This window comes from Tetrao urogallus (assembly GCF_951394365.1).
Source record: "Tetrao urogallus genome assembly, chromosome: 7".
Lineage (NCBI taxonomy): Eukaryota > Metazoa > Chordata > Aves > Galliformes > Phasianidae > Tetrao > Tetrao urogallus.
The window spans coordinates 17,801,070-17,816,863 of record NC_136820.1 but is presented as its reverse complement, the minus strand read 5'-3'; the positions used below and the strand labels follow the sequence as shown (position 1 = coordinate 17,816,863).

Sequence of the window (15,794 nt, the reverse complement as noted above, 5' to 3'; positions counted from 1 at the left end):
CTTTGACATGGTCCCCCATAACTTCCTTCTCTCCAGATTGGAAATGTACAGATTTGACAAGTAGACTGTTCAATGGATGAGGAACTGGTTACAAGACTGCACCCAGAGAGTGGTGGTCAATGGCTCAACATCCACATGGATATGAGTGACAAGTGGTGTGCCTCAGAAGTCAGTACTGGGACCAGTGCCCTTTAACATCTTCATCAATTACATCAGTGGTGAGGTTGAGTGGCCAGCAAGGCAAAGGAGGTGATCCTGCCCCTCTGCTCTCCACTGGTGAGGCCCCACCTGGAAAACTGTGTCCAGATAGGGAGTCCACAGCACAGGAGAGACATGGACCTGTTGGAGTCCCACAGAAGGACCACAGAAATGACCTAAGGGATGGAACACATCCCCCTCAAGGGCAGGCTGAGAGAGCTGGCGCTGTTCAGCCTGGAGAAGAGAAGGCTCAGGGGAACATGGGATCAGCCTTTCAGTATCTAAAGAGGGGCTAAAAGAAGGGGACAGTCTTCAGCAGAGTCTCCTGTGATACGACAAGGGGAAATGTTTTCAAACTAAAGGAGGGGAGATTTAGACTGGATATAAGGAAGACAATTTTTACAGCAAGGGTGGTGTTGCACTGGAACAGGCTGCCCAGAGAGGTGGTCAATGTCCTGCCCCTGGAAACATTCAACATCAGACTGGATGGGGCTCTAAGCACCCGATCTGGCTGTTGATGTCCCTGTTCGCTGCAGGGAGGTTGGACTAGATGACCTCTAAGTGTTCCTGTAAAACTCAAGTGTTTCTGTGATTCCATAATATTGACCAGCTTCCTGCTCTAGATTCCATGAGAAGACTGGTTTTAAGGCTAGAGGGCTGGATTGAACACTATCTATTCCCTGTTCTGTCACAGTCATCAAACAGGGACACGGTTTAGTGGGCATGGTTGTGACAGGTCGACAGTTGGACCAGATGATCTTAGTGGTCTTTTCCAACATTAATGACTCTGTGATTCTGTGTTCTATATGCCTTTTGATAAAGCTCTTCCTACTTTGTGTTGTGGGGCAGAACAGAATTAAGTACAGTCATAAAGCAAAACCTAGTAAGACTGCACAATTATATCCATATGTATTACCCATCATGATAAATGTGTACACAACACAAACAGGTGCATATGTTTTACATACACATAACATATCTGTATCTGTACATCAGTAATCCTATACAGTCTACCATAAAGCTGAAAGTTCAATATAAATTACTGAAAGCAAACCTTTACTTAGAAACTGGAACACATCTAACGTATTTTACTTAAGGTATGGATCTTCAGTTAAAAGCAAACAATAGTAAAGAAGTTCAAGTTATTTCTAACAATTCTGTATGCAATTCCATTTATGGTGTAATTTATTACATTTATTTAACTCCTAACATATGGAATGCTCTCTTTATGTCAAATTGCAAGTTTCCCAAGACATACCAGTAAGTTTTATAAACTGCTACCAGCACAAACGTTTCATTTTGCTGCAACTTACAGTGGCAGATCCTAAAAGGTTACATACTACAGACTGCAATTCACTTGGAATAAAATACCTGCACACTTTTAGAGAAGCCAAAAAAAAAAATTTCTTCAAGTTTGCATTAATGGAGGGCACTGAAGACCAGAGCAAGCAAAGTCCTTGTGCTGATTCTTTTTATCATGTTCATATTTTCAAGTACATGCAATCTGAGTTTAATGGAACCTGCACATGGACCAAGCTGAAATGAAAGGGAAGCACTAGCAGAATCTGAACTACACAGAAGTAGTTCATTGGCCTTTTCTGCTCATCATCTTACTGCTCTGAACATGCGATTCATTTCTCAAACAATGTTTTCGTCTGTGGTACACGATCTATGTGCAGTCTGGTTCAAGCTATCACATCATATTAAAAACCTAGCAACATTTTGCCTTGCTAATTTTATTTCATCACTCCTGAGGACAAAATGATGGTAACCAACCCAGGCAACTGGAAATACAAAACTGGAATGCTAATTTCATTTATGTTCCTTTGCTTACAAAATTGAAAACAGGAAATTAAATAAATTTGCCAATGGGGAAACAATTGCTTTTACTAGTCTTAAATCAAATCCAAACACCTGCAAACAGTGGGTCTTTTTTCAGAGATAGAGCTGCTTGCTCAAAGAAGGGTTTCAGGTTGTTTTTTTTCTTTTTCTCCTGCTCTCAAATGAATGGTGAAGAGAAACAGAAAGCAGAAACAAGGCACAAATAGCTACTTAATTCAATATAAAAATTACCAATAGGAAGAGATGGTAAGCACTGATGTAAATAACAAACATTATGTTCTATAACAGATGGAAGTGCCTGCATACGAATGTAGGAAAACATACAAATTCTGTGGGAAAAATGCCTTCCCTATCCCCAATTTGTATCTTCCACTGTGTGACTCATTTTAAGATATAATTACATATTTCCCCTTAGTTGTGTTTTTTTTTTAATTATTAACTATGCAAGCTACACACAACTAAAATGTACCGTTAAATTAAGAGTACGCCCACACTTGAATGCCTCTTTAACTTCTGATTCTAATACAATTACGTATTTTTACGAATGTTCACTAACACAATGAATGCACCTTTATTAGAGAAAAAACAAAAACGAATCAAATAGAAGCCCAGCCATACCAATCATAGTTAGACCCTAACAGGTTTGGTTTTTTTTTAGTAGCAAAACTGTCCCTAAACATTACTATATAATAACCAAAAGCTTGCCAGAATGGGAAAGTTAGATACACTTTCAAATTCATATATATAAATACTATATATATGCATAAGTATATGCATGCATATAAGAATATGTACACATATGTATAAAAATGCCTCAAGTCATAACTTTTTGGCTTGACAATACAGCCCTTGGGCAACAACACTTAAGCAAAAAGAATAGAGTGGAAATGTTGAAATATAACTAATAACCTTACTTTTTTTCAGTAATTGTCACTTTGATTTCCCCCCCCCCCACTTGAGAAATAAATTATCAACAATAAGGATCAAAACCATATGCCCTTGTATTCACATTATGTCTTCAGAACTTCTCTGGGACATGTGAAGTACTGTTATTATTCATTCCATCAGTCAAAACATCTGGATTTTAGTGGTTTTATAGCACAAATGGCTTGTTCAGAGTATAGCTTTTCCCTGTTTAAAAAAGAATTTATATCCCCATTTCATTCTCATTGTATGGCTTGTGTATGTTTCATGCCAACTTTCTTCAAAGCCAAAGACTGCCATAACTCATCAGGCCAATGAATTGCTATAGGAACCTGAAGCAAAACAAATAAATAAATAACTAAAAAATAAAAAAGATCCAATCAGGTCAGTTAAAACAGACAAGCAAAGAAAAAACCTCTACAGTAATCTGAGGAGAAGGGAAGAGATAAATGCCTCAGATTCCTCGTTTCTCTTGGAAGGTCATCATAACTGAAAAGAGGTAGGAGAAAGGAAACAAAAGACAAAGAAGAGGCAGAGGCCAGTTTCTGTACCATCTGTCAGTCCAAATGAATTTCTCTAAACTAGGTAGGTTAGGTCAGAACAGGGCAGGAGCACAGATTATTTAAACATTCCTCTTTCGAATCGAATAACAAACCAAACAATCAATGTTATCCCATTTGTTAGCATTTGCCCCCTGCACCATTTACCTCCTACTTCCAGTAAAACAGAAATGCATGGCACCTTGGAGATGTAAGGTATAAGATGATCACTAGTCACTTCTTGTTCTTTTACAGAGAGAAATGCAAAAAAACAAATTTTTGTTGCTGTTGTTTGTTTGAATTACAGGAGTGACACAATTTTTTTGTATTTTTTCCAGTAAAAGTCTGTGGAATACACACACAGATACTAATTTGTCACTTCTGGCTTTGTGGCAAAAGGTTTTACTGGAACATTAACCAAATGTTACCATCTTCTACTTCCATCAAATTCTTTGTTGTTACAAAATTCAGTTATTGTCGCTTAGCGTTTCTATCATCTCAACACATGAGAGAAGGCATCCAGTTGAGCCACTCTAAAGCAAGATTTGGCCAGTGGGGAGCTTGAGAACATTCAACCTGTGGACAGAGCCAAGCAGAGCAGGTTGTGAACAAAGCACACAGCCTCTGGGAGGGCTTGTCTGCAGCAGTGACATGCCACCATCAGGGCAGCAGGTCCTGCAACATGACCCGGGGAACAACAGAAAAGGGAATACTGGTTAGCAGACACTGCAAAGCAAACATGAGAAAAGCAGCACAGCCTCCTCGCAGCTGTAAGACACCTTCACCAAGTGCTCCTCGCTCCTCCAGCACTCACTTGCACTGGGTGGAAACCCTAAAAGAATCCCACTTGATCAAGTAATTTGTCACATCTAAGGGTTTTATTCTGACGAACCATAAAAATTATCAGTATTGTGGCACATGGTGGAGACTGATGAGTTCTTCACAGCCTGCTTTCCTTAAAAACTTGGGAAATCTTTCTCTGGACACTCTACTTTTTAGTATATCAATCCCTTAACACTGAGAGACATCAGACTTGCAACCTTAGTTCAGACTTGCAACCAACTTCATTTTGCATGCGTGTATTATTTATACAGTACTTAAATGAGATATCAAACAGTATTTTCCATTGGACATCTGTTACAGAGTACAAGGCTTGAGTCTGGAAGTGAATAAAAACATCTGATGTATTATAAAGGAGCATCCCTCCTCAAATTCCTTCAGCTGTGTGTCAGAAGGTAACACATAACCAAAGACAGCAAGAGAGTTTCTGGCTAACAGCAGAGAAATGACCAGCAGGATGGTACTTCATTCCTGCTTTCAGCAGAGTGATGCTAATTAAATGAGCATGTGACAGTACCAGCTGATTTAAAGGTCCCATCTCTTCCTGGCTGTACACACCCCACTCCAGAATTTGTCAGCCCCTTTCATAGAACACTGATCTAAGAGAGGATAATCAAACACATCTGTACAGTCTTCTGCCAGATTCATAAAGGAGTACACAGAGATTACAGAAGGTGAGAGAGGAGTAGCATCTCCTCACTTACAGGAACAGAAAACTCACATCCACTTCACCGCTTACTGAATTGCAGTTAAAACAGACCTAAAATTCTAGAAATGATCTCTGATTTTCTGGTTACTGGATTTGAGAATGCATGCAGTTCCAAATTGTGATCAGCATCCACACCTATGTCTGGAGTCAATTAGAGCTGTTTTTAGAATATGCAAAGACACACTACGACTTGGAAAAGTTCAGCTGTGTATTAGCTTCCATTTGCAAAGTGGAGATCATCACAACTTCTCCCCATTCAGATTGAATTATTGAAAGAGATACATGTATCAGAGCAGCAAACATAAAAGTCTCAGATAAATGAGTAACTCCCTTCAGAGCCAGATCCACTACTATGCTAAGTAAGGTTCAGAGCAACGATGCAGTAAAATATTACACAGCCAATCATAATTCAGCATGGCTTATTCTAAAAACCAACGAAGCAGAAAACTTATGGAAAAGATGATGTCAGGACATATATGCACTGAGAGAGCTAAGGTGGATTCACAGAAGACAGTCTTCACAATCCAGATTTTTATTTTTTTTTTTTACCCAGCTGAGAGCAATTTGTTTTTAGAAACACCTGAATGCATGCAGGCACAGGTGAAACATTCATCATTATCTTTGGTTATTTCTGAGCAAAAATATAAAGGAACCAGCCATTTTCTCACTACTGAGAAAAACATTCTAACCCTGTGCAGTAGGACATGAGCCTTTGTACAGCTGACATGAACAGGGGAAGCTGCACAGCTGTGGGCGGTCACGCTGCCCATCCCCAGAACACACAGCCATGGGTGATACTGAGGAAACAGTGCAGAACCACAGCTCTATCTCCTCTTCTGCCCACCTGCTGGCATCTTCAGAGACCAGGGCAACGGAGATACAACATGCCAAAAAGCAAATACTCTCTAGAATGCCACAGAATTTGATAGAAGTACTTCCAGTCACAGTTTCTCTAAAACCACGTCTCCTAAAAATCTAGGGTGAGCGAGAAAAACCTACAGATGTGCTTTACAACAGACTTATCCACTTAACTGGACTTACAAAGTCTGGGTTTAATTCTTTGCTTTGTGCCTCGGGGAAGACACATGGCTGCTGCATGTGCTGGTTCCTCAGCACCCAACGACACAGACACACACCTCATGAGGAGAATGTGCACATGAAACCTCGTGAGGCATTCACACAGTTGTGATGAACATCACCAAAAAGCCCATACAAAATCCCCAGTATTAATTTTCACTGATTCCATCTCAGTAAAAAATGTCAAACTATCATACAACAGAAACTCAAACTGCTCAGACTCTGAAATAAAAACGAATAAATGCAGAAACAATTGAAACACAAATATGAAAAAAATATATTAAACACTAATTCCTCTACAATTTGCTTCGTGCCCTCAGTAACAGCAGTGCATTCCAGTTAGTGTAGCAGCAAATGGAATAATCAGAAAGAATGAGAGACAGGCACAAAGAAAAGCCTGCAAAAACAAATTTCTCTGTTCTCACACTGCCTACAAAATCATACTCCCGTCCAACCACCTACTCCACACCTCCAGCTTTCCCAGTCACAAGCCCACTTGCAACAAGTTTTGGAAAAGAACAAACGCTACCCTGGGTTGAACGTGCTGACCCACACAGTGCGAGGTGGCACACAAAACAATGTGCTAGCAACTCTTTGTCTCACACAGACAGACCTACCGTCACCTCTTCCCTGGACCTGACTTGCAAAACATGAAGTAGCAGCACAGTGCAGGGGAGCACAGAGCACAGAGGCTCTACATGGCATCCAGCCAGCTGGCTGTAACAGATTTTGGTACTGTGTTGGTTTATATATAGCAAGAAGCAGGTCCCAGCCTTCTGCTCAAGCTTCAGATTTCCAAATGGTGTGAGGAGTAATCGCTTGCAGAACAGGCTAATTTTGAAGTGAAAGAGGGCACAGGCGATAGTGTGAGCAATACTGGCAGAGATGCTTGATGTCAATCAGCAAGGAAAGAAATGAAATATCAGCAGATTGTCATATGAATTACAGCAAACTACTTCAGATCTCAAAAAAGGTAAAAAATGGCATGAGACCGGACCATTATGCCTTTCATGTTCTAGATCTTCAGTGCCCCTCGTCACTCTGTTTCCACCCATGTGAGCGTACATACAGGTGTTCGTAACCACATAAGAGTTATTTAAGGTAAGTTTGCAAAACTGAAAACACTAATTTCAACCTCTCAAAATACTCCTGAGAGAGCACAGGGAGCAGGGAAAAAAAAAGAGCAATAAAATATGTAACATACCAGACTTGAATCACTTTACCATATGAAACTTGGATAAGATGCAAATTGAGAAAATGAAAAATACATCCTTAGAGTAACAAAGGAAAAAAAACAACCAACAAAACATGGGTAAAAAGAATCTAAAATCTGAGAACCTACAAATAAATTTACGGTCAAAAAATTCACAGAAAATTCTCAGGAAGATTTCTGCATGCAAACATGACTGGAGAGAAGGCACTGACTTAAACTAAAAGACATCTTAAAAACTTAACTATCAGACATACTGTTCTCAACCCGTTATCGAGCAGTTAACTTGCCAGTTTGAATAGCAAAAAAAAAAATCTACAGGAAAGTACAGCATCCTTACCATCATTTAGTGTCGTGAAGTCCAAGAATCGATACTCATAACTGACATCTATCTTAGTTTCTACCTGGGGCCTCTTCAATGTTGAATAGATGTTACCAGGCCGTTTTTCATCATGCTTCTCTAGTTTGTTCAATCCACAACCCATTTCAGCAGCTCCTGATACAAACAGACAAGAAAAGGGAAAAAGGAAAATGACAAAATATTCATTTGGGTTTTTAATCTTTCTGGTTTTATTCACTGCAATATAATACATTGGTGATTTCTGTTTTTAAATGCAAGCTATCTATAAAATATATGAAATAGTATAATAAATGTTCAGATAATAATTAAAATATATACCACTTATATCAAGCCCTGGGCATAATATTATTTTAATGTAGAACCGATGGCTCAATGCATGTATTTTCCATCTTCCAAATGCATGCAATCGTATACTTTGGTAGATACATTGTCTGTTACAGAAAGTGGCTAAAAAAGCAAAATTATTTGCTAGCATACAGACTAACAGCAGTTTTTATATAAGCAGTTACCATGCAAGCATATACTATTGTCTTTCACACAAACCTTTGCAATATCGAAACGATCACTGAGATTTGTAATTCAAAAGAAAAAGCAGGTTTGCAGAGAAACCAGCACTGAGGAAACTACCTCATTTCCTTCCACCCTGTTTGTTCAGGTTAGGCACAGGAAATAATGGCTTTAGAGAAGCCTTCTTTAAAACAGAAGAGGTCCATGACGACTGAACCAAATAAGATAAATCTGGTTTTCTTTAATAGGCAGTCAGTCCAGAACGCTGTACAGGACGACTCTTGACAATCATTTTGGCTACACCTTGAAGGTTTCTCAATATCCTGCTTTACTGTGGCTCATCTGAGTGTGAACAAATGGAAGAACAGCTTGGTAAAAATGTGCAGGTGATTGTAGGAAACAAATCACAACCCATGCTACAGGAAGAAGCTAAATACTCTTATTCCTCTTCAACAACACTGTTGTGACCAAGGCAAAGGTCCTGAAGCAGTTGGTAGTATCAGGAGATAAGACATACCAGTCAAGCACCTGGGCTTTCATCACAACCCACTGAACATCCTGTCCCCGCCTACGGAGAACTGCTGCTTCAGGGAAGGGAACAACCACCATCTCAAAAGCCTCTGTCACAAACCAGGGCTGCCTTTACCTTGGCAAACAATTCATAAACCTGAAGCGGAGAAAGAAAAACCAGCTCAGGCTCCCCATCTCCAGAAGTGTACTTCTACGCACAGGTTACAGCTTCATCCCCCTAGCAGATAGCAATTTTCATCAAATTTCCAGCATAAATGCATCCAGCAATCTATGTGAGTCTCTCCATTCCCTTCACCATCCCACCAGCTCATCTACATCATTCCTCATGCCTCTATTTGAATGCAGGTGACCATATGTTCAAAGTGAGAGCCTAACGATGCCCCTTAAAGCACCATTAATGCTTCCCTCTCTTTAATCACATCAGCATTTCTCACGGCTGAATCCCAAGCACAGTTCACTGTCATCTTCCTATTAGCCAAGGAACCCATTTATTCTCATTTGTATCCAACACAGCTAAGTGAAGAGCACCCAGCTCTAACAGATCTCTGCTCATTCCCCATTACTCTCTGCTCCCACCACTTGGCCATCATTTTGTCCAACTCCTCCCACACCCAGAGCTGGGATTCCTTTTGCTATTGGCAAAGCTGCCTGGCTTCGCACCATGGGCAGATTCCATACACGGCCTGCATAACAAAGTCACCAATAAAGATGTCAAAATCAGCCCGACCAATGCATCAACCCTTAAAAAATACCACAGAAAACAAGCACTCAATCAAGAGGAAGCACGAAGAACATTTGCTAGCATGACCTCTAGCATCAAGAAAAATGGATATGTCTTATCTGTTCCCAAACCTTAAATATTTTGGGATTCATCCAAAAGAAAACAACATTCCCTCGTTATTTTGGCAGAAATACTGTATCTGAAACTTGGAAACTTGGTTTGTAAATTTAACATCAGAAAACCTCAGGACCTTCCACTGCTTCCCATATCATACTTGACTCTATTATTTTTGACTGCTACTATTTTTTTTTTTTTTTTTTTTGCAATAACAATTTATGTTAGAAAATGGTTTTTTTCCATACACACAGCAGCTTCTTTCTTTTGCTTATGCAATACAACCAGCACAAGTCTAAAACATTATTTTCACATATAAATGTATATTGTACATTAATGTGCCTAGCAGGATACTACGAGTATCTTAATAGGCTGTAACGGACCACAGCTTTGTACCTCTTCATAAAGATGACTTCACAAGAAGTATGAGCAAGGGAAAAAAATTATAAAAGCCAAAGCACAATATGTATGAGTATAAATAAATAATTATTTAGTCTTTTGCAGAGTGCAGAACTAAGCTAGCAGTAAGCATCAGCAACTCTATCAGTACAAGCAGGGGGATGTAAGGCTAGAGCACAGCCCTGCTGGGAAGGACCTGGGGGTATTGGAGGATGGTCTCTCCCAACTCAAAAGACTCTGCGATACTGTGATTTCAAAGATCAGTGATGGCCCTGTAGCTCTTCCACACAGTAAGCAGACAGTACAGAATTTCGTAAGGAACAAATTCTGTTTCAGAGGTCACTAAGCAGCAGAGCCTGCAAACACCAGTTGCACAAACCCACAGGATTCCTCAGACAGCAACCGCTGCAAAAGGAGACCTTGGGGATGCAGTGTTTTGTATCAGAAAGAGTTTTGCATTCTTTCCTAAACTGAGGTTAAAGTGCTAGGAAATACAAGGCTGCTTGGCTGGTGCCAGCTGCAGGCACTCTGCTGCACTTCTCCACCAAATCTGTTTCAGAATACGGCCGCTTAGAAAAGCTGCCCACCTGCACGGTCCCTTGGAGGGGCTCACCAGCAGCGGCAACTGCCGCCCTCCCCCCGCCCAGCTAAAACATCAATTAACGTCCCTGAGGATAAATACTTCCCCACTGTTCTTTAAGTACAAAATTATATTTATGTTACTAAATCAAACAAAATATGAGGGAGGATGTTTTCATTCAAATCAAAATGGTATTTCAGTAGAAAAAATAAGTTTCACAGCATCATCATCTTTTCCACAGTAATTATGATTCAAGTGATGTAGCAGTAGAAAATAAATCTTAAGAAATAAAGTTCATACTTTGATACAGGAGTCTATAAAAAATAATAATGCAGAGACGTATAAATACGTGAAATCTTCCAAAAGACACTGATGGTCCACGTAGGACACGCAATCCCTGAATCACCGAATTCCACTCAGTGTTATCCCACTGGGGATTCCTACTGGGACAGTTTGTGTTGTCACCTTCCAGCTCTTTCCCTTCCTCTGCAGCAATGTCATTCCTGCTCAGAGTTGTTTCATCCTGAAGTCTGAAAACATCTCTGTGGGTTTTAGGTAGAAATCTTGCTGTCAGCAAGACATCATTCCTTAATTTTCTATATTTATGTAATTGAGAAGTGCAGTACAAAACGTTTTATTATTGATGCTTTCAAAGTAATCTCAACCCACTTCAGTTCTTTTTCAACAGCTCTCTTGTTTTGCAGTCAGAGATGCTCAAAGATGCTATATCACATATATTTATCCTGGCTTTCTCTACCTGCATGTGAATTCTGCATCTTTTATTCGGTATTAAAGCAAAATATGATCACTGAATAATATTCACTTTCCAGTACAGTAAATCTGAAAATGATTCTTCAGGAACACTGCAAAGCTGTCAGATATTTCTGTTCTCCAGAAGGTTAGAACCTTAGAAGACAAATTTTCTTATCATCGTTTATTTAAAAACTCATTTATCAGCCCACTAGTTCCATACTTGAAAGAAGAACCCTAAGCAATAGTAAATGTAATATCCAATGAAGAATGTTAACCGCTAAAATGGAGATTAGTTACGGGCTCTTGCAGGTACAAGCGCTGGAAAAACCAATTCCATCTGCAGACTCTTTTTTCTCCCCATGAATTAACCTTACTGTCCTGACAGTCTCTTAAACTATTCTGTGTTCAGGCACACGATAGAACTAGAACCGAAACCCAGATCAAGAAACAGATTTTTTTTAGTGTGTATCTCCTTTCCATTTTTTGCAAAATAGCATAAGTAGAAGCTGTGATGAGTTGCAGAAACACAGCAAAGCCTATGGTCAACTAATGCTGTTTGTCTCCTGAACGGCAGCAAATGCACCCCCCTGTGGAGTCAGGGAAAGAGTGCCTTTCTTCTGCAAACCGAGGTCAGAAATCAACCTGTAGCTTGTGCATGTTAGGAGAATTCCCAGTTGGAAGCCAGGGGATGAGCTTCCTGCCGCCACCTCCTCTTGGTCACTATCCTTCACCGTGTGTTTTAGGGGTAGAGTTGCTCTGGAGACTGGGAGAATAGTAAAGAAATGCCTCCAACATTGCAAATACCGACCTACCTCTGAATACTGCTTCCCAATTCAAGTTTTATTGAAATTGATAGCACTTTTTGTCATGAAAAACAGTTGTCAGTTACAATAATTTTTAGTCAGAAGGAAAAAAAACAATTTCCATTTTTAAGCACCTACATGATCCATGACAATGAGCATATCCTGAATAAAACGTAGGCATTTTTATAGCTCTTCTGGAGATCTGCCAAGTTTTCAGCTCCTCACCTCAGCACCAAATCAAAGAATCACAGAATGGCCCAGGTTGGAAGTGTCCTCAAGAATCATCAAGCTCTAACCTCCCCATTTAATACTAGACCAGGCTGCCCAGGGCCCCATCCAACCAGGCCTTGCACACCTCCAGGGACGGGGCATCCACAATCTCTCTGGGCAGCCTGTTCCAGCACCTCACCATTCTCTTGGTGAAGAACTTCCGTTGACATCCACCTAAATCTTCCCTCCCTCAACTTAAAACCATTTCCCCTTGTCCTGCCATTATCTACCCTTTCAGAGTTGGTTCCCATCCTGTTTATAGGCTCCCTTTAAGTACTGAAAGGCTTCAATGAGGTCACCCTGCAACTTTCTTTTCTCCAAACTGAACAAGCCCAGCTCCCTCAGCCTGTCTTCATAGGGGAGGTGCTCCAGCCCCCTGATCATCTCTGTGGCCCTCCTCTGGACCCTCTCCAACAGCTCCTCGTCTTTGTTGAAGTAATTTCAGCTGCCTGGCTTTGCCTTTCCAGCTCCCCAGCCTTGTTCCAAGCAGATGAAACACACACACAGCAAGTTCAGAACCACCAGAGCACAAGAAGAAATACAGAACAGTGCCATGCAGCTAACAATTCATTTTCTTGCTAAGGGCTCAAGATTCCTTTTCAGGCACAAAGAGAAGAGAAAGCAACTTTCTACATGAATTTTTGACTCTCTTTGTTTTGGGGGTAGGGAACAACTAGAGCTAATTTCTTGATTTATCGTCCCCTCCTCCATACAACTCCGTAACAATTTATCTCCGAAGAATAATAATGAAAATTACACTGAGATGTAACAGAACCACATGGCTAATGGAAGCTTGAATAGATTACAAGGCTCATTAAGGGATGCTTATCAGCTAAGTATATATTGGCTAAATAGTTTATTTCAACTGTATCAACATTACGGAGTGACTGCTTATAGGGGGGATTTTGAAAGACTTCCTAAACAATTCTTTTAAATGCATGCAGCATTGCACACAGCTCTTGTGCAGTGCCTTAGAGTGCACATTCAAGTACTGTCTAATAAAAGTACAACACAGCCACCTGAAACTTAAGGTAATTTTAATATTTACATGACATAGGGATCTGAAAGAAGCACGCTGTACAGGTTACGCCACCATCAGCTTGGTTTTAAACACAATTAGTGGGAATAAGCTCGCTTGCATTACCACATCTTCAATGTTTATCGTCCAGAACTTGTGACCTCCTTTTGTAAGCCTCACCATAAATTATTAATCACTTTTTAAATACAGATCATAAGTTACTGAAATTCTTTCCACAGATTATGAAGTGCAGTGTTCTTACCGGTGAGTTCAGCAGCTGGGAAACCAGACAGCTGCAGTGTATTAATAGGCTTTCTCTCCCGATTTTGGTTAAGCCCTTTCATCCTAATTCTTCCTTCCATGGGTAACACTCAGCTACCTCAAAGGGATGCTAGAAGGCTTTTATAAATAATGACAGGACTTCACATTTGTTGTGCAGTAATGAGATGCACTTATTTCCTTAAACCCTCACTCCTGCAATCCTGACTTTTCCACGTTCTAAACAATAAGCACTCCAAGCTCAGCACAGTTCTCTTGCTGGCATGTGGTCATTTAATTCTCACATCTTCTGCAGCCTGCAAAACACCAGTGTGTTCCATCCTCCTTCAGCCCCAAACAAACCCTGGGAGAGCCTGCAAATTATGGGTGAACCCCTTTCCTAGAAAAATTAAAGGAACGAAACAAACGACAAATAAGAGGGTAAAAATAATCAGGCAGAGAAGCATCAATGAAGCAGAGGATTAGAAACACCACACCTGGCAAACAGGGTGTGCAGATAAACAAAGAGAGAACAGTGCATTCAGGCAGTGCTTTGCAGATACCCAGAACATAACCACGCTCCTGTGTTTTCCCTCTCATTCAGCATGGCATAGGCTTTGTGTGCGACATCATGAAAAGGGGAATTTCTTACCTACACATACCCCAGTTGGTCGTTTTTCATGAGCATTACCGTACAGTAATGCTGTAAGCACACATTCAATACATGCCACGTAAATTTTTATCTGTAGGAGGGGAACAGCTGTTTAAGTAGCCAACGTTTTCTGAGAAATTTGGAAGATTCTGAAAGACTTTATTTTGAAAATACAAAGATCAAATAGTATACACCAGTCCTATCCATGTCTGGATGTCGCAGCTGACCAACTTTTTGCCATGTACTTACCAGCAATATCAGGATTTACACTTGCAGTTGGTAAGTAAATCTCTGCTTACAGAAAGGTTGGTGAATGAATAATCCCAGATTTGTTCTTTATGATTGATTTCATTTAAATTGAATGGCAAAGCAGCCCAAGTAAATCTGCAATTAAGGTTTTCAATTTCAAAAGGCAGATCCCAAAAACGAAGGCAACTAGTTAGGGAGATGAACAGGAACGAGAGGCTGGAGGACTTGAGCACACGGGAGGTCTGGAACATGTTTAAACTACAATGTGGGTATCTGCTGAACGTGTAACCCTAGCAAGTGGCGAGAGAATTCATACAAAGGTTTCCAGACCCAGCGAGATGAATTACCTAATAAAGAAGGAAAGGTGGAATAAGCAGAGGGCTTTCAAGGGACAGAAAGAAAGCTCAGCAAACGAAACTACAGCCTCAGAAGAAACAGCAGCATGAAGCAAGTAGTGACAGGAGTTGAGCCCAGTTAGTCCAAAGGCACCAGAACTGAATGGAGGCAGAATTCAAACCCAAAGGAGGCACTGGTTCTGAAACCCAGTGCTCTCAAAGAGCTGTCACAATGCAATGTGGATTCAATTGCTAGAGTTAAACAAACGAGTGCATCGACCTCAGTACCACTTCCCTGAGAAAGAGACTATGTGAAAGCAGCAGGAAAGCAAAAATTGGTCAGTATGGCCAATTGCTTGGTGTAGCCTTGAGTCTGCTAAGCTTTAGGAAACTTAACGACAAAAACAAAACAAACTACAGATAAATACAGCACAGATTCTACAAAGTCAGAGCTGACCACCCGGACAAGTGAGGGTAGGAAAGAAAGCACATTCCTGGCACGCAGCATGTCAAGTAACACACCACAGCAGTAACAGATTTTCCCAAAGTATTATTAGGTGCGATCGCTTTTTATGATGTTGTTCACAATGCAGCTCTGCATGCACTCCTTCCTCCGCTCTGGCCCTGGGCCTGCAGGCACTGCTCACACACAGGGGGTGCCGCCCACCAGGACACCTTCTGAGGGAAGCACACTGCTTCATGTGTGCACGTGGGCAGGAGCAAATAGAAGTGTGAGGCAACACTGTGCTGGCTTCAGGGAGAAGCCTGAGAGCAGCAGGTTAAGGGGAGAACCACAGGCGTTCCCAAACCTATGTGCATCATCCCGTGATTTTACCCAGGGGATTTAATATACAGTGCCGTCTTTTTCAATGCAGCAGGAGATTAAAGGGCAGCACCCACTTCA

The 15,794-nt window shown here is 40.7% G+C and overlaps 1 protein-coding gene across 1 annotated transcript in view; it reads right to left on the bottom strand.

Moving 5' to 3' along the window:
* The window catches only part of RFTN1 (raftlin, lipid raft linker 1), a gene marked incomplete at both ends in the record, with an annotated part of 83,765 nt that extends 75,941 nt beyond the window's left edge, over positions 1-7,824 (bottom strand). Inside the window, one exon of the mRNA XM_079537945.1 lies at positions 7,680-7,824. Coding sequence (XP_079394071.1) covers positions 7,680-7,824 — 145 coding nt within the window. The remainder of the gene's footprint in view (positions 1-7,679) is intronic.
* Positions 7,825-15,794: the final 7,970 nt, after the last annotated feature.